Source organism: Coregonus clupeaformis, chromosome 24, assembly GCF_020615455.1.
Source record: "Coregonus clupeaformis isolate EN_2021a chromosome 24, ASM2061545v1, whole genome shotgun sequence".
Taxonomy (NCBI): Eukaryota; Metazoa; Chordata; class Actinopteri; order Salmoniformes; family Salmonidae; genus Coregonus; species Coregonus clupeaformis.
The window spans coordinates 37,587,632-37,605,297 of record NC_059215.1 but is presented as its reverse complement, the minus strand read 5'-3'; the positions used below and the strand labels follow the sequence as shown (position 1 = coordinate 37,605,297).

At 43.4% G+C, this 17,666-nt stretch overlaps 2 protein-coding genes across 2 annotated transcripts; both read left to right on the top strand.

Annotated features, from left to right (window-relative positions):
• The first annotated feature begins 2,160 nt into the window (after positions 1-2,160).
• trappc6b (trafficking protein particle complex subunit 6B) lies at positions 2,161-4,615 on the top strand. The gene is made up of 6 exons (XM_041846010.1): positions 2,161-2,582; positions 2,674-2,741; positions 3,475-3,592; positions 3,716-3,799; positions 3,901-3,994; positions 4,322-4,615. Exons 1-6 carry the CDS (start codon positions 2,502-2,504, stop codon positions 4,351-4,353), a joined length of 477 nt encoding a protein of 158 aa, XP_041701944.1. The 5' UTR covers positions 2,161-2,501; the 3' UTR covers positions 4,354-4,615.
• A 467-nt stretch (positions 4,616-5,082) lies between these two features.
• LOC121538197 (targeting protein for Xklp2-B-like) lies at positions 5,083-16,608 on the top strand. The gene is made up of 16 exons (XM_041846009.2): positions 5,083-5,218; positions 5,543-5,686; positions 5,969-6,091; positions 6,197-6,350; positions 6,724-6,810; positions 7,174-7,305; positions 7,622-7,731; positions 7,880-8,025; positions 8,184-8,355; positions 8,487-8,625; positions 8,959-9,178; positions 9,443-9,712; positions 9,890-10,036; positions 14,947-15,058; positions 15,510-15,697; positions 16,114-16,608. The coding sequence occupies exons 2-16, from the start codon at positions 5,572-5,574 to the stop codon at positions 16,222-16,224; spliced, it is 2,226 nt and encodes a 741-aa protein (XP_041701943.2). The 5' UTR covers positions 5,083-5,218; positions 5,543-5,571; the 3' UTR covers positions 16,225-16,608.
• The last annotated feature ends 1,058 nt before the right edge of the window (positions 16,609-17,666 follow it).

Below are 17,666 nucleotides of genomic sequence, written 5' to 3'. Positions count from 1 at the left end.
AATTCAGGCACACTTAACCAGCATGGCTACCACAACATTCTGCAGTGATACGCCATCCCATCTGTTTTGGGCTTAATGGGACTATCATTTGTTTTTCAACAGGACAATGACCCAACACACCTCCAGGCTTTGTAAGGGCTATTTGACCAAGAAGGAGAGTGATGGAGTGCTGCATCAGATGGCCTGGCCTCCACAATCCCCCAACCTCAACCCAATTGAGATGGTTTGGGATGAGTCGGACAGCAGAGTGAAGGAAAAGCAGCCAACAAGTGCTCAGCATATGTGGGAACTCCTTCAAGACTGTTGGAAAAGCATTCCAGGTGAAGCTGGTTGAGAGAATGCCAAGAGTGTGCAAAGCTGTCATCAAGGCAAAGGGTGGCTATTTGAAGAATCTAAAATATATTTTGATTTGTTTAACACTTTTTTGTTTACTACATGATTCCATATGTGTTATTTCATAGTTTTGATGTCTTCACTATTATTCTACAATGTAGAAAATAGTATAAATAAAGAAAAACTCTGGAATGAGTAGGTGTGTCCAAACTTTTGACTGGTACTGTAAATCTGGTGAAATAGAAGCAAATATTGGTACCATAATTGTGTTAAAAAATCGTTTTTATGTCCATGAATATTGACCACGAAAATTGCCATTTCCCCATTCACTATAACAGGGATCTTGTTTTCTGTAAACAATGCCTGCAGTAGCGCGCTCGGCCTTCAGAGGGCTGTCGTTCTCCTCTGCTTCCACCATTCTAATGTAGTCAACTGGGTGGGACTTCCAACTTCATTGGCTGATTCCTCCTGGTGACCCTGTTGGAGTCATGTCCAACCGGGTCATCAGGAGGGATCCGCTAATTGTGAAGAAGAAAAGTGACTACTTCAAAATGGAGATGGCCTCAATGGCCGAACATGCCCCCATTCACATTGAAGCGGCTGTAGTGGAGCGGGTTGAGAACTTCAAGTTCCTCGGTGTCCACATCACTAAGGACCTATCATGGTCAAAACACACCAACACAGTCGTGAACAGGGCACGACAACGCCTCTTCCCCCTCAGGAGGCTGAAAAGATTCTGCATGGGCCCTCAGATCCTCAAAAAGTTATACAGCTGCACCACTGAGTGCATCTTAACAGGCTGCATCACCGCTTGGTATGGCAACTGCTCGAACTCCCTGCCATCCAAGACCTCTATACCAGGCGGTGTCAGAGGAAGGCCCTAAAAATTGTCAAAGACTCCAGCCACCCAAGTCATAGACTGTTCTCTCTGCTACCGCACGGCAAACGGTACCGGAGTGCCAAGTATGGGACCAAAAGGCTCCTGAACAGCTTCTACCGCCAAGCCATAAGACTGCTGAACAGTTAATCAAATGGCTACCCGGACTATTTACATATTTACATTGACCCTCTTTATTATTATTATTTTTATTTTTTGCACTGACTCTATGCACACTCACTAGACTCTACCCACACACTCATAAATACTACACCGACACTCCAACACACACACACCACATACGCTCACACACACAAAACACATGCATATTGACTCCACACACACACACTCACATGCGGACACACTTTCACACTCTTCACCTACGCTGCTGCTACTCTGTTTATTATCTATCCTGATTGCCTAGTCACTTTTACCCCTACCTACATGTACATACTGTAGTTCCTCAACTACCTCATACCCCTGACTCGGTACTGGTACTCCTTGTATATAGCCTCCTTATTGTTATTTTATTGTGTTACTATTTCCTTATTTTTGTATATATTTTTTGGGCAAATATTTTTTTACTTTTTAACTCTGCATTGTTGGGAATGGGCTCGTAAGTAAGCATTTCGTGGTCAAGTCTACACATGTTGTATTCGGCACATGTGACCAATGCGATTTGATTTGACGCTGTCACAGACACTACAGTGGCACAGATACAAAGATAAGTCCTCTATCTATCTCTATGGACGTAGCCCATAACGTCTTTGCAATATTGTTGCTCACATTGCCACAATGTTTCTCATGCCTAATTGTCTAATTAACACGTACAGCCCCCTGACATTTTTCAAACGTATCAACTATTAAATAATAAGGAATGTAATAATCAGATTTTCATCATTATTTATTTGTATTTTTCGCTTCCTATTCAGGCATTCTTTTGGCCGACTGTTTGCTGGTGCGAAAGAAGGACCTCTGTCAGATGTTTATTTTAATGTCTCATCGTTAAATCTTTGGGTCGCACATCTCAATTGAGATATTTAATAATGTTAATTTAGAAATAAATATATGTTGGCTTAAATGCTCGCGGGTTCATAGACCTTGGAAATTTAGCAATTTCGATTAGGTTGTGTTCTTTGCTCTACATTATTGAGGAACAGGAGAAACACACATCCCTCAATTCAAAGACGAATATATATATATATATATTTATATATGAATACTGATAGCATTTAGGGTGGCGTCATAGTTACTAGCCAGAGGTGTTTGATAGGTTTAGGAATAACCAAGGATGGCAGACGAAGCCCTTTTTCAGTTTTTACACAATGAGGTGATACAGTATATTTACAAGTCAACTGAACATGGGGAAATGGTGAGAACTTATTTATTTTTAATGGTATTGGAACATATGGAATGTGTGTGTATAATAACTAATTATGTTGTTTTATCCTCATATCCTTTAGGAAAATGGGAGATGCATTACCAAACTGGAAAATATGGGATTCCGGGTGGGTCTGGGACTAATAGAAAGGTTTGTTCAAGCGCTATGTTTGATTTGTTTATTGATTAATACTAATCAGATAATTAATGTTGTTGTTTACCACTGTGACCACCTCCAATTATTATAATAAACACTGACATCACCAAACACATTATCTCCAAGGGTGATATTTTCCAACCTGATCTGTCAATGATAATGGCACAATCAGGGCCGGCTCTACCCTTTTGGGGCCCCAAGTTAGATATGATTGTGACCCAGACCCCCCCCTTTTGACAGCTGTGAATACATTTATGTTTTAAGGTGAATTTCCTGCAATTCTACATATTTTGCCATGGGGTGGAGAGAAATGTTAGCAATTTTATAACACATCTCATGCAATTCTACTCATTTTACCATGGGGCAGTGAAAAAACATTTGTAGTTTTACAGCCACCTTCCTGCAATTCTACCCATTTAGCCATGGGGTGGATAATTTTTTTTCAGTTTAAGATAATTTCCTGCAATTCTACATGTTTTGCCATGACTTATGCCATGTTAATGATATCTGAGTGAGAGTGACTAAGTGGGGCCCCCTGAAGGTCAGGGCTCCTGGGCACGTGCCCTGCATATCCGGGCGGTATTTGGTCATGATTACTACAAGTTTAGATAGCTGGCCTGGGGCCCTGGGTTGGGTGTCCCTTAGCAGCCTGGGGCCCTAAGCGACTGCTTCTGCCTGGAGCCGGCCCTGGGAACAACATCATGGTGAACATACCATTTTTCTTTAGGTTCACCAAAGACACAGCACGGTTTAAAGATGAGCTTGATGTCATGAAATTCATCTGCAAAGACTTCTGGACCAGTGTGTTCAAAAAGCAAATTGACAACCTAAGAACAAATCACCAAGTAAGGCTCAATTTTCCAATTGCCCTTCAATCACCTCTCATGGAAATATTATGCAGTCAAATGTTTTCACTGAATATACTGTAATTTTTCATGTAGTGTTGATTTCTGTGGATTGTTTTTCAGGGTATTTATGTTCTGCAGGATAACAAGTTCCGGTTACTCACTCAGCTCTCTGCTGGTAAACAGTATTTGGAGCATGCCCCAAAGGTGAGGAAGCGTAATGGGGGGAAAAACTCACTTGTCAAGCACTATTTATACCTTTACAAATTTCACCACATGAATGGTTCTCCCTGCCCCTGTCATTGCAGTATTTGGCGTTCACGTGTGGCCTGGTTAGAGGAGGGCTTTCCAACCTGGGAGTGAAGAGTATTGTCACTGCAGAGGTGTCCGTTATGCCTGCCTGTAAGGAATACTTTTCTCTTTGGGAGAGCTTGTGAATTGGGAAACCTATTAAACATCTAACCACACATTCTTCCATAAACACACTATCTATCCAGGGTTGTAAACAGTTTAATGAAAGTCAGACTTATTACAGGTATCCAGAGATATAATGATTCTCAAGCGTAACCATGCCCCAACCATTACTCAACAGTCTAATACAACCAACCAAAAACATCAGCCAGCCCAGACCAAAACAGTACTTTGTGTGATGTTGGTATGTGAAGAGCAAAATGATCTTGGGATAAACAGTACTTTTATCCTTCTGACATATTGTTTATTTCTACACAGGTAAATTTCAGGTCATGATCCAGAAAATGTAGCCCCCTCCGGAGGAAGGCGTATTCACTCCAACCCCACCCATCCCAGTTTTATTGCCTTTCTTTATTGAACAAAAGCTTGAAATGTCCTGCATGCAGACAACAGTGTTGTGCCTACATAACATATGTTTTTATCAAATGTATTTGTACTATTATTGCTTATTGTTGATTATGATAAATGAATGCATTATTGTAACATATTTTTCTTTACATCTGAAAAATATTATTTGCACTGAGTGTTGATTAAAGACCCAAGTCTATTTCACCTTTGTATCCATATAATTTGTTAAAGTTAGGCCATAGCATAGGCCTAAATAAGTAGGCCTAACATGCAAAAAATAGTTACTTTATTTAACAATTTATAAAGATTAGGCCTACAGGGTATGCTGTGTGTGGCGCAGTGGTCTAAGGCACTGCATCGCAGTGCTAGCTGTGCCACTAGAGATCCTGGTTCGAAATTAGGCTATGTTGATCCCCCCCCGAAATGCTGGGAGACTTCGTTTTGCATGGTTCATTGCCCCGTGTGAGTGGTGATTTCACTTGAGGACCAATGGAATGATTTATATGTGGGTTTCTTACCTAGCTACCTTAGTTGACTCTGGATAAGAGCGTCTGCTAAATTAGGAAAAAATTCGCTAAATGAAAACGTAGACAGGAAATATAATTTCAGTATGCCGTCATCTAGACTCGTTGAGCCAATGGAAAACCAATTGCTCTGGGAGAGGCTGTTGATTGGCTGGTTCAAATGGGGAGGAAATTTAAACGGTAACGCCAAACCTAATTTTGTGCTCTTAGCACTGCAACTAACTGACGGCTCACGGGATTTCAACTACGGATTGGTTGTGTTTATAAGATACACGTTTAAAAGGTACGTTATAATGTAGTGTATTTTTATGAACATGTTAACTATTTTGTATCTTATCATTTACCCAGATAACTTTGATCAACAGGACAGTATCTAGCTAGTACCTCGTTAGCTGGCCAGCTCACGACGTTAGCTACTACTGTACGCTAGTTTATTTTTTATATGGCTCTGTCTTGTGCTTGTTATGTTAACGTATATCTGTCTTGTCGCTACGCAGTTGAATGTGTTCATGGGGGGAAAAGAGTAACGTTTTGCTCGCTAATTTAGCCACTGATACGTTTTCAAACTAATTCCCATCTGAACAATTTGCATCAATCTGCTTGTTAGGAGGATACTAACTACACACAGCTGCTGAAATGGATGGTGAGATGGCGCAGAGTGACTCGGCTAGTCACTACGAATTCGATGCACCGTCACATGTAATTGATTTCAAAACATTGGATGCGGAGGACAACGCAGACATTTGGTTTGGTAAGAAATGTTCGCAAGCTTATGCACGATATTATACAATATTTCTGAGGAAATCAGATCTTAAGGGGATGTTTGTAAGGCAACGACTTTACTATTGTCCAACGCACTCAATACAGTTCCCATTGGCTATGTAAGAAGGGATCTTCCCAATATTAATGTATGCATTTCGAAATATTTGTCAGCGTGCTCCAATAGGTGTCTGGCTAAATGCTTTAGCACCTACTGTAACTTGTAAAGTTGTTGAATTTACACTTTATTCTTGAATCATGTGACTTTCTGCAGACCAATGTGCTGGCCAGGATGAGCGAATGTTTGGCCACCTTGCCACCCCAAACAGAAACAATATATCATTTGGAATGACCCCTAAAACACACTTGCCCAGGGTGAAAGACAATTCTAACTCAGGTTGGTACTTTGGACAGTTTTATGATTATCCAGGGTGATTTCACACTTACATTCAAAAGTTGGACTGACCTGTGTGTAATATGATATCTATTCATGTTTCCACAGTAGAGGCCCCAAGCACTTCCTCAGGACCCACCACAGCAGATGCCCTGAGCATGTCCTCAGCTGCCCTCCCCAACATTGTCACCTCCTGGGGAAATAAGCCAGCTCCGGTAGCTGCCCTGCCAAAAAAGAAGGGACCCCCTGCCCAACCACGCAGGTATGTTGCTTCTAGAACACTCAGCTCGGCTGACATCTTGAGAGTTCTAAGGCTCTACATTGGGTGTCTAAGGAATGTGGAGAATGTGCCTTGTTGTCTTTTTGATGAACCCAGTTGCAGCCATCCTGCTGCATTCATGGGTGTTTGGAATATTTATTTTATTAGTCTAGTTCAATGGGAAAGGAAAGATACAACGACAGAAGGTTATAATGCTAAAGTAATGTTTGTTTCTTCCATAAAAGCATCGACCTGTTTAGCTGCAGACCAGTCCAGGAGTAAATTAAGTTCCTGTTGTATTTGACCTAACTGGTCAGCATTAGACCAAGCAACTATGCTTTTAAGTGTTAATATAACACTTGTTTCTCCACTGAAGGGTGTCAAAGCGCAAAGAGGCAGCCAGCAATGAGGAAGGACGGCACACCGCCCCTCAAGCCGCACCAACTGTCAAGAAGCAGAGAAGGTCAGTAAACTTATATATTTGCACAATCCTTCCCTCTGCCACCTGTGTTCCATGGTTATGATGAGCAACTGTGTGCCTGGGATTATTAAATCTAGCCAGCTCAAACCCAACTGCTGGAAAAACCTTTTGTCCACTTCGAAGTTAAACAACTGGAGTGTCTTGTCTTCCCCCTTTCACCACGGTGGAAATGTATTTTGAGGGGGCTTGTTTAGCATGGTCCAAACTGTTCACTATTGGGTTTGAAATATGACATTGGGTGTTGGTCACTGGTGAATGTGCCACTGTATTACTATTTCACATGCTACGCTCTCCACCTCTTGTGGACAAAAGTAACCAGACTGTCTCGGTTTGTCTGTTTTCCAGGAGCTCCTCATCTCTAACCCCAAGACGCAGTGTTAGAGCCCGCACTAGCGGCACTGTCTGCACCACCGTGCGACTCAATCCCAGAGCAGCCACGCAGGCCCGGCCCATTGCACCAGCCCCCAGCACCAAACAGTAAGTCATACTGCTATCACTCATGGGTTTTAATTAGTCAAGTAGGCATGAGTGACCTGATATTGGTGCCGACAAGACGGTCAGTCTTTTAATCCATGGATACGTTAAGGAATTTGACTGGTAACGTTTCCCAGCCCCATCCCTCAGCGTTAATACCCTAGCAGTAACTCGCCTTATTCAACTAATCAAGTGTTTACACTGGGCTAGGACAAAAGCTTGCAAACCACAGTGGTTCTCAAGGACCAGGATTGTAGAACACTGCATTTGAAGGTTAATATCCCTAGATTGTGTTATGAAGTGTGTATGTCAACCCCAGGCATAAGAGCTCTGAGCAGCAGGAGATGGAGCGCATCAAGACTCTTCAGAAGGAAGTGGCTGACCAGCGGAAGAGGAACGAGGCCAGTTACAGGGCTGCCATGGCAGGCAGTGAGTACTCCTTCCTACAAGTGAAGCTTTGCAAATCTGTCTGCATTAAGCAGGATTTTATCTTACATTTTCGTCATTTAGCAGACTCTCTTATCCAGAGCGACTTACAGTTAGTGAGTGCATACATTTTCATCATGTCGTCACTCAGGTCATCCCCCTAAGAAGCTGGCTCTGGCCACCACCGTACCCAAAGAGTTCAACTTCAGCACAGATGGGCGTGTGAAGGTGGGCACTTCGCCACCGCACAGGGAGATGGACTTCACCGCTCAGCTCCGCAAGCACCCGTCCTCCCCTGTAAGTAGTAGCTTTATGTTTGGCCACATCAGCTGCTATAGCAGTTTCAGGGATAGTTCACAGAACCCAAATATATGATTTTCCACTTCCCTAGGTTGTCGATTCACCCAGACTTATTTGTTTCCCCTTGAATTCATCTCCTGAATTATTTCTGTCAGGCCAAGGCGCCAAATGGAACTACTGTGCCCAAGCCCTTTAACCTGTCTACTGGCAGCAAGAGGAAGATGGAGGACACTGCCCCCTACGTGCCCATGGCCCAGCAGATTGAGCAGTTCCACAGACAGACTCCGACCCGCTACCACCTTCGCAGTCGACAGAGCCAGGAAAGGGGTGTGTGTATTAGCTCTAATCCATCCAGTCTTTGGCATTGTTATACAGTCCCACGCTCTGGGGTGTGCTTACTGTATGCATGTGGGGGAAGTAAAAATGACAGCAAATTACAATGATATTCTCTCCTTCAGGCCCGTCGCCTGTGAAGAGTGAGCAGCTGAAGATCACCCACCCTCACACCCCTCAGCTGATGACCCGGCAGAGGAGCCGTCCCACAGCGGTCAAGAGCTGCGCTGAGCTGGAGGCCGAGGAGCTCCAGAAACTCCAACAGTGAGTCCACACATGGGGCTTTTTCACTCCCACTCTCTGTCCTTTTGCTGTCATGCGGTGTAGCCTATAAATAGTAGTTATTAGACTTGGTGGGTTACGTCTACCAGCGTGTATTATACGAATCTAGAATGAAGCCGACACGTTTACTGGAACTCCGGTCCATTCATGGTCCAACGACTCTGAGCCCTCTTAAGGAGGACAGAACGTTCAGATAGAAATACGTTGTCGAACACGTATGATTTGTTTAAATTTGAATAGGGAATTGTCTTCACTTATTCTATTTGCTACCTTCATTATCCACCCCTGTCCTGTGGTCTCTGTGGTATCTTCCAGGTTTAAGTTCAAGGCCCTGGAGCTGAACCGGAAGATCCTAGAGGGTGCGCTGAACCCCAAGAAGCCCACTGTGAAGGAGCCCACGCGGCCTGAGGGCTTCAATTTGCACATGGACAAGAGGCTGGCGGATCGAAATGCCAGCAAGAAGCCGGAGGAGCCCGAGGAGCAGCACATCTTCCACTCCCGCCCGCTGCCGGTCAGGATCCTGGAGGAGGTGGTGGTGAGTGCTACACGGCCAACTCTAGTTTTTACTAGATTGTCATGGATTTTTGCGCTGGATTGGTAGTACATGTAGCCTAGGTGCAAGTCTGTTAGCAGTCTGCTCCTAATGGAATTGTCATGCCAAATACTACTCTTTCTGTTCTCCTTTGTTTGGCATGCTCAGTTTTAACTTCAAAAACATTCTAGCGCTGGTATAATACCATGATGGTATATATGTGATGGTGCGCTTGTTAATTGTCTACCCACACCTGTTGGTTCACAGGGTGTTCCGGAGAAGAAGGTGCTGTGTCCCACTGTTCCAGAGTCCCCTGCGTGGGCCTTGAAGAAGAGGGTGCGCATGGACAGAAAGGTGGAGGAGGTGAAACCCCCGGCCCCGCTCAAGGCCCACGCTGCACCCCACTTTGGCCTGCCCTTCCAGCCTAAGCTCCAGGACAAGACCCACATGGAGGTGTGCCCCTTCTCCTTTGAAGAGAGGGAGTGTGAGAGGAGGGTGCTGAAAGAGAAGAGGCTGGAGGAGCTGAGACATGAAGAGGTACTGCCTTAAAACGTTCAGTTTTTCTCCTCTGGTAGCGTTTGCCTCAAATTCTATTGATAGGGTTAACCTGATGAATAGTGCCACTTTTTGGGATAATGAATTAATGCCTTTGGCTGCAAGTTGTTTAGCTAGAAAATGTTATCGTAACCAGATGTCAAATTCTGAACCTCTCAGGTGCCAAAGTTCAAGGCCCAGCCACTGCCGGACTTCCATGAGGTGGTCCTGCCAGAGAAGAAGGTGGCTGAGCCCACCAAGCCTGAGCCCTTCAAGCTGCTCATCGACAAGCGGGGAGCTGTCAAGAACGACCGCTGGGAGCAAATGGTAAGGCCAAGGCGGGGTCCCTTGACAACTCCAGAGTGGTACTGACTGGCTTTATTGAATTCCTGCTCTGCTGTCAAACTGAAGATGTGGCAAAGCTCATGCAGTTGCTTTCATACTCTGACCGTATCAATAGAATAACTAGTTATTATTTCTGACTGGCACCATAGTACTGTATGTCAGGCACAATCAGTTTTGTGTACGTGCATAAACTATTTGCAAAATCCTATTTCCTGCCTAGGGCTGTTGCAATGATGATATTACTGCCACACCAGCAATCATGAGTCATGACCGCAGTAAAATTCTAATCATCTCTTATGCGCTCTGTGCATGCATTAGTAGTACCCAACTGGCTAACGATCATCAGGTCGCTAATGGGCTCTATTGTCCCTCTAACCACTAACGTCAATGCAATTTAAAATCACATCAAACACTTATCAAAACGGTGTGCTTTTAAAACTCGCCTCACTGTGATTGATCAATTTCAAGAAAGAAGTTCAACAGGTTGAAACTGAGTGGAAAACATGGTCGTTGTTTCAAAGAACCTGAATTAGAATGACTGCCGTTATACACTACTGCACATCACACATGGCAGAAAAACTTTTTTTTTTTTTAAAACAACTTTGGTACATAATTGGTCTAGCCTAAATTAAACAAATTCTGATTTTAGCTTACAATTATAGTGAATTTGAATAGCCTAGTAATAGGACATTTTGTAAAATATTTTAATAGCTGACGGAATACCTTTAGCTACAGAATATCTCACCGCTGTGAGTTTCCATCTCCTCCCTCTCTCCTTTCTCCAGCGTGCAGAGAGGGGCTGTCAACCGTTTAATTAAATATGTTTAGTTGTGAACACGTTACTATCAATGTTCCTGAACAGATTTCACTTGGTTTCCCAAATTAAGCACTGGGTAGCTGCAGGAACAGGGTTGGAGAGCCCATGGCATACAGAGTTTGGGCAGAATATCACCTGTTGTGTAAGATTAGCCTACCCGACTTGCATGAAAAACGTACCTGCAGGAAAGTGGCCTCATTTGCTATTCCAGTGCATACAGATGACCTGTCTTGCTCCTGTTGCCCATTTGGGAATGGGCCTTTCTAAATCAAACCTAATTCTACATATTAGTAAAGACTAGATTAAATTGAGAATAGTCTGATGGATGAAAATATGATCACTTAATGAGAACTGCATGTGCATCCTGAGGCAAGGTACAGAGCAGACTTTTTTGACTTTCTCAAATCATCAATAGCCTATAGTTGCATCATGCAGCCCATATCTTTTGATTTCTAAGGTTTGTATCATTCACAACTAAAGTTACCAAATAACTCAATGTAGCGTATAGGACCGGTTTCAAATTATCACTTTTATACTCAACGTTGCCAAAATATCCTTTCTGTTTTATTCAGCCAAGTTCAATTATAATTCTTCTTACTATAAAATAATAGCAAGGGACATCTTATCTGCTAAATGAACAAGCCTATGGCATGGCGCATAGCCCGATAACATACAGTAGGCCGCCAACTCTTATCTTCTGAAATACATTTTCTTCATATACAGTGAGGGGGGGGAAAGTATTTGATCCTCTGCTTTTGTACGTTTGCCCACTGACAAAGAAATGATCAGTCTATAATTTTAATGGTATGTTTATTTGAACAGTGAGACAGAATAACAACAAAAATCCAGAAATACGCATTTCAAAAATGTTATGAATTGATTTGCATTTTAATGAGGGAAATAAGTATTTGACCCCTCTGCAAAGCATGACTTAGTACTTGGTGGCAAAACCCTTGTTGGCAATCAGAGGTCAGACGTTTCTTGTAGTTTGCACACATCTCAGGAGGGATTTTGTTCCACTCCTCTTTGCAGATCTTCTCCAAGTCATTAAGGTTTCGAGGCTGACGTTTGGCAACTCGAACCTTCAGCTCCCTCCACAGATTTTCTTTGGGATTAAGGTCTGGAGACTGGCTAGGCCACTCCAGGACCTTAATGTGCTTCTTCTTGAGCCACTCCTTTGTTGCCTTGGCCGTGTGTTTTGGGTCATTGTCATGCTGGAATACCCATCCACAACCCATTTTCAATGCCCTGGCTGAGGGAAGGAGGTTCTCACCCAAGATTTGACGGTACATGGCCCCGTCCATCGTCCCTTTGATGCGGTGAAGTTGTCCTGTCCCCTTAGCAGAAAAACACCCCCAAAGCATAATGTTTCCACCTCCCATGTTTGACGGTGGGGATGGTGTTCTTGGGGTCATAGGCAGCATTCCTCCTCCTCCAAACACGTTGAGTTGATGCCAAAGAGCTCGATTTTGGTCTCATCTGACCACAACACTTTGACCCAGTTCTCCTCTGAATCATTCAGATGTTCATTGGCAAACTTCAGACGGCCCTGTATATGTGCTTTCTTGAGCAGGGGGACCTTGCGGGCGCTGCAGGATTTCAGTCCTTCACAGCGTAGTGTGTTACCAATTGTTTTCTTGGTGACTATGGTCCCAGCTGCCTTGAGATCATTGACAAGATCCTCCCGTGTAGTTCTAGGCTGATTTCCTCACCGTTCTCATGATCATTGCAACTCCACGAGGTGAGATCTTGCATGGAGCCCCAGGCAGAGGGAGATTGACAGTTCTTTTGTGTTTCTTCCATTTGCGAATAATCGTACCAACTGTTGTCACCTTCTCACCAAGCTGCTTGGCGATGGTCTTGTAGCCCATTCCAGCCTTGTGTCGGTCTACAATCTTGTCCCTGACATCCTTGGAGAGCTCTTTGGTCTTGGCCATGGTGGAGAGTTTGGAATCTGATTGATTGATTGCTTCTGTGGACAGGTGTCTTTTATACAGGTAACAAACTGAGATTAGGAGCACTCCCTTTAAGAGTGTGCTCCTAATCTCAGCTCGTTACCTGTATAAAAGACACCTGGGAGCCAGAAATCCTGATTGAGAGGGGGTCAAATACTTATTTCCCTCATTAAAATGCAAATCAATTTATAACATTTTTGACATGCGTTTTTCTGGATTTTGTTGTTATTCTGTCTCTCACTGTTCAAATAAACCTACCATTAAAATTATAGACTGATCATTTCTTTGTCAGTGGGCAAACGTACAAAATCAGCAGGGGATCAAATACTTTTTTCCCTCACTGTAATCTTTCTTTAGACCTGCTTAAAATAAATAATGGATTTATTGTGGTGTATATTCACTTTATACAGTGGATATAAAGTCTAAACACCCCTGTTAAAATGCCAGGTTTTTGTGATGTAAAAGAATGAGACAAAGAGAAATCATGTCAGAACTTTTTCCACCTTTAATGTGACCGATAACGTGAACAATTGGAAAAACAAACTGAAATCTTTGGGGGGGGGGGGATAAAACTCACAATAACCTGGTTGCATAAGTGTGCACACCCTTAAACTAATACTTTGTTGAAGCACCTTTTGATTTTATTACAGCACTCAGACTTTTTGGGTAGGAGTCAAGATGTGCCATGCTAATAGACGTGGCAATATTTGCCCACTCTTCTTTGCAAAAGCACTCCAAATCTGTTAGATTGCGAGGACATCTCCTGTGCACAGCCCTCTTCAGATCACCCCAGAGATGTTCAATTGGATTCAGGTCTGGGCTCTGGCTGGGCCATTCCAAAACATTAATCTTCTTCTGGTGAAGCCATGCTTTTGTGGATTTGGATGTGTGCTTTGGGTCGTTGTTGCGCTGAATGGTGAACTTCAGCTTTCTAACAGATGCCTGAAGGTTTTTTGCCAAAATTGCCTGGTATTTGGAACTGTTCATAATTCCCTCCACCCTGACTAAGGCCCTGGTTCCAGCTGAAGGAAAAACGGCCCCAAAGCATGCTGCTGCCACCACCATGCTTCACTGTGGGTATGGTGTTCTTTGGGTGATGTGCAGTGTTTTTGCGCCAAACATACCTTTTGGAATTATGGCCAAAAAGTTCAACCTTGTTTTCATCAGACCATAACACATTTTCCCATGTGCTTTTGGGGGACTTGTTTGTTTTTGCGAACTTCAGCCGGGTTTGGATGTTTTTTTTTGTTGTAAGAAAAGGCTTCCGTCTTGCCACCCTAACCCATATCCCATTCATATGAAGAATACGGGAGATTGTCACATGTAGCACACAGCCAGTACTTGCCAGAAATTCCTGCAGTTCCTTTAATGTTGCTGTAGGCCTCTTGGAAGCCTCCCTGACCAGTTTTCTTCTCGTCTTTTCATACATTTTGGAGGGACGTCCAGTTCTTGGTAATGTCTCTGTTGTGCCATATTTTCTCCACTTGATGATGACTGTCTTCACTGTGTTCCATGGTATATGTAATGCTTTGGAAATTATTTTGTACCCTTCTCCTGACTATCTTTCAACAATGATCCCTCTGATACTTTGGAAGCTCTCTGCGGACCATGGCTTTTGCTCTGAGATGCAACTAAGAAAATGTCAGGAATCCTACTAGAACAGCTGAACTTAATTTGTGATTAATCAGTGTCACTTTAAATGATGGCAGGTGTGTAATGACTTCTATTTAACATGAGTTTGAATGTGATTGGTTAATTCTGAACAGTTATAAGCGGGTGTGCACACTTATGCAACCAGGTTAAGGTTTTTATTTTTCATTTCCCCCCCTCAGATTTCAGTTTTTTTTTTCAATTTAATTGTTCACATTAGGTCACATTAACAGTGGAAAAAGTTCTAACATTATTTATCTTTGTCTCATACTTTTACAACACAAAAACCTGGCATTTTAACAGGGGTGTGTAGACTTCTTATATCCACTACATATATTTGTTTACCTTATTTTTCTCCCCAATTTCGTGATATCCAATTACGATCTTGTCTCATTGCTGCAATTTGACAGGAATTTCATGACCGCCACAGCACTATTCCTGCCCAAGCCCCTCTGTTTTGTTCTCTCCAGGTGAAGGAGGAACAGAAGCACCAGGCGGAGGCAGCCACCTTCAAAGCTCGACCAAACACGGTCATTCACAAAGAGCCGTTCATCCCCAAGAAAGCGAACCGCTCTGTCCTGGGTAAGTATGACCACACCAGCCTCACTCACCTCTTTCTGCACTGTGGTGGCCATAGACAACCCTGGTCCTGGAAACCTGTTGGATCTCTTTATTTAACTCACAAAACTTCTCCCACCCTTTATCTAAGGTGTTCCCCCATTTTTTTGTCACCCTGAGCAGTCCTCTTGGATCATTACCTATCTCGAAGGGAAATATGTAGTGCGACTCATCTCTAACCTATTTCTTTCCCTCAACTTCAAATGCCAGTCTGTTTTTTCTTAGAAAAGTCTCTAAATGCTGGATCAAAGTTGCCTACTCCTTTACATGGGCTTTGTTTGGGTAACGCTGAGCTTGACTTCTGCGCTCCTAACCTTTTTCTGCCTTTCCTTTACCACCCCCCACCTTATTTTTTTTAAACACCACCACCCAAACTCTTTATCACCTCCCTCTTTTTTTACTTGCCTCTCTTTAGAAGACATAAATCATTCCGTAGTTCCAGAGGGCTTCCAGCTGTCCACAGAGCGCCGCGCCAAGGAGCGGCTGGAGTTTGACCGGGCGGTGAGTGAGAAGGAGGCACTGAGGGCTCGCTTGGAGGAGGAACAGCGCCGGGAGCAGGAGGAACGTGAGGAGGAGGACATGGCCAGGCTACGCCAAGAGCAGGTAACTACACTAACCTTAGACCAGCCCCCCAGAAATTGGTCATGTGCTTAAAATACCGTAGAGCTAAGTTGTAGCCTGGTAAGGGCTTGTTGTCCATATACCGTTTTTAAACCAGCTCTATTGAATAAACCATTCTCCCTCTACATGTGGAGGCATTTGTTCCATCACAAACACACCTGGGTAGGGTAGCCTACCTGAACTAGTCTAAAACGTTCCTTTTTTTAAAACGTTGTGTACCCTAATCTGTTTGCTCCAGCCCTGCACCAACACACCTGATACAACTAAGGAATTGCTCATTTGGGCCTTTGGTATAGTTTAATCGGGTGTGGTGGTTTGTTGGAACAGAAGCCCTGGTTGTACCTTAGTGTAACGTGAGTGTTTGACCAGCGTCTTTATGTCCTCTCTCCGTCCCTTAGGTCCACAAAGCCCAGCCCATCAGACGTTACAAACAGCTGGAGCTGAAGAAGAGCAACGTCACACTCACTGTGCCCCAGTCTCCCAACTTTTCTGATCGCTTCCGCATATGATGGATGAGGGAAGGGCTTTAATTATATGTATATTATATAACCACTTCATTTAGTTATTCTATACAGCTTCTGTGGTCTGCCTTTAAATGGTTTGAACCTTTCTTCAGATTAAAATTTCTCTGGATAAACCTGACCTCTCATTCCCACTATGGCTTGTATATTTTTTGCTTGTTCTGACTTGCTGTCTCTTTTGATTATGTATAATAGTCATGTTTTTACTTTTTATGTCTTAACCTTTTAATACACCAGGCTTTACATCCATACTCTGGCTTTGAAGTCTTGTGACGTGTATTTTAATGTGTGGAAATGAATGTAGTCTATTGACTGTCTCTGCAACATGTCGCAGCAGCCTTCTGCCAATAAATGGACTACAACTTTCTCTGATATACTTTTTGGCCTTTTTTATGTACCAGGGACCGGTAAGCTATGGTTTTCCCTCTGGGGGAAATCTTACCAGTGCTAGAACTGTGTATAAGTGTTCACTAACTATCTCCAGGACCGGAGGTTGACAAACTCTGAGCTAGTGGGTAAGGTTGGATGGAAGCCCATCTGTCATTTCAGTAGAGCTCATTTGGAAGTCTTTATTTATTTATATATATATATATATATATACACACACAGTGGGGAGAACAAGTATTTGATACACTGCAGGTTTTCCTACTTACAAAGCATGTAGAGGTCTGTCATTTTTATCATAGGTACACTTGAACTGTGAGATATGGAATCTAAAACAAAAATCCAGAAAATCATTGTATGATTTTTAAGTAATTAATTTGCATTTTATTGCATGACATAAGTATTTGATCACCTACCAACCAGTAAGAATTCCGGCTCTCACAGACCTGTTAGTTTTTCTTTAAGAAGCCCTCCTGTTCTCCACTCATTATCTGTATTAACTGCACCTGTTTGAACTTGCTACCTGTATAAAAGACACCTGTCCACACACTCAATCAAACAGACTCCAACCTCTCCACAATGGCCAAGACCAGAGAGCTGTGTAAGGACATCAGGGATAAAATTGTAGACCTGCACAAGGCTGGGATGGGCTACAGGACAATAGGCAAGTAGCTTGGTGAGAAGGCAACAACTGTTGGCGCAATTATTAGAAAATGGAAGAAGTTCAAGATGACGGTCAATCACCCTCGGTCTGGGGCTCCATGCAAGATCTCACCTCGTGGGGCATCAATGATCATGAGGAAGGTGAGGGATCAGCCCAGAACTACACGGCAGGACCTGGTCAATGACCTGAAGAGAGCTGGGACCACAGTCTCAAAGAAAACCATTAGTAACACACTACGCCGTCATGGATTAAAATCCTGCAGCGCACGCAAGGTCCCCCTGCTCAAGCCAGCGCATGTCCAGGCCCGTCTGAAGTTTGCCAATGACCATCTGGATGATCCAGAGGAGGAATGGGACAAGGTCATGTGGTCTGATGAGACAAA

Bases quoted from the DNA above. Each gene is read 5' to 3' on its own strand.
- trappc6b (XM_041846010.1), top strand. From the start codon at position 2,502: ATGGCAGACGAAGCCCTTTTTCAGTTTTTACACAATGAGGTGATACAG. The intron at 2,583-2,673 runs GTGAGAACTTAT...CATATCCTTTAG, and splicing joins CAACTGAACATGGGGAAATG to GAAAATGGGAGATGCATTAC. The intron at 3,800-3,900 runs GTGAGGAAGCGT...CTGTCATTGCAG, and splicing joins ATTTGGAGCATGCCCCAAAG to TATTTGGCGTTCACGTGTGG.
- LOC121538197 (XM_041846009.2), top strand. From the start codon at position 5,572: ATGGATGGTGAGATGGCGCAGAGTGACTCGGCTAGTCACTACGAATTC. The intron at 7,306-7,621 runs GTAAGTCATACT...TGTCAACCCCAG, and splicing joins CCAGCCCCCAGCACCAAACA to GCATAAGAGCTCTGAGCAGC. The intron at 15,698-16,113 runs GTAACTACACTA...TCCGTCCCTTAG, and splicing joins CCAGGCTACGCCAAGAGCAG to GTCCACAAAGCCCAGCCCAT.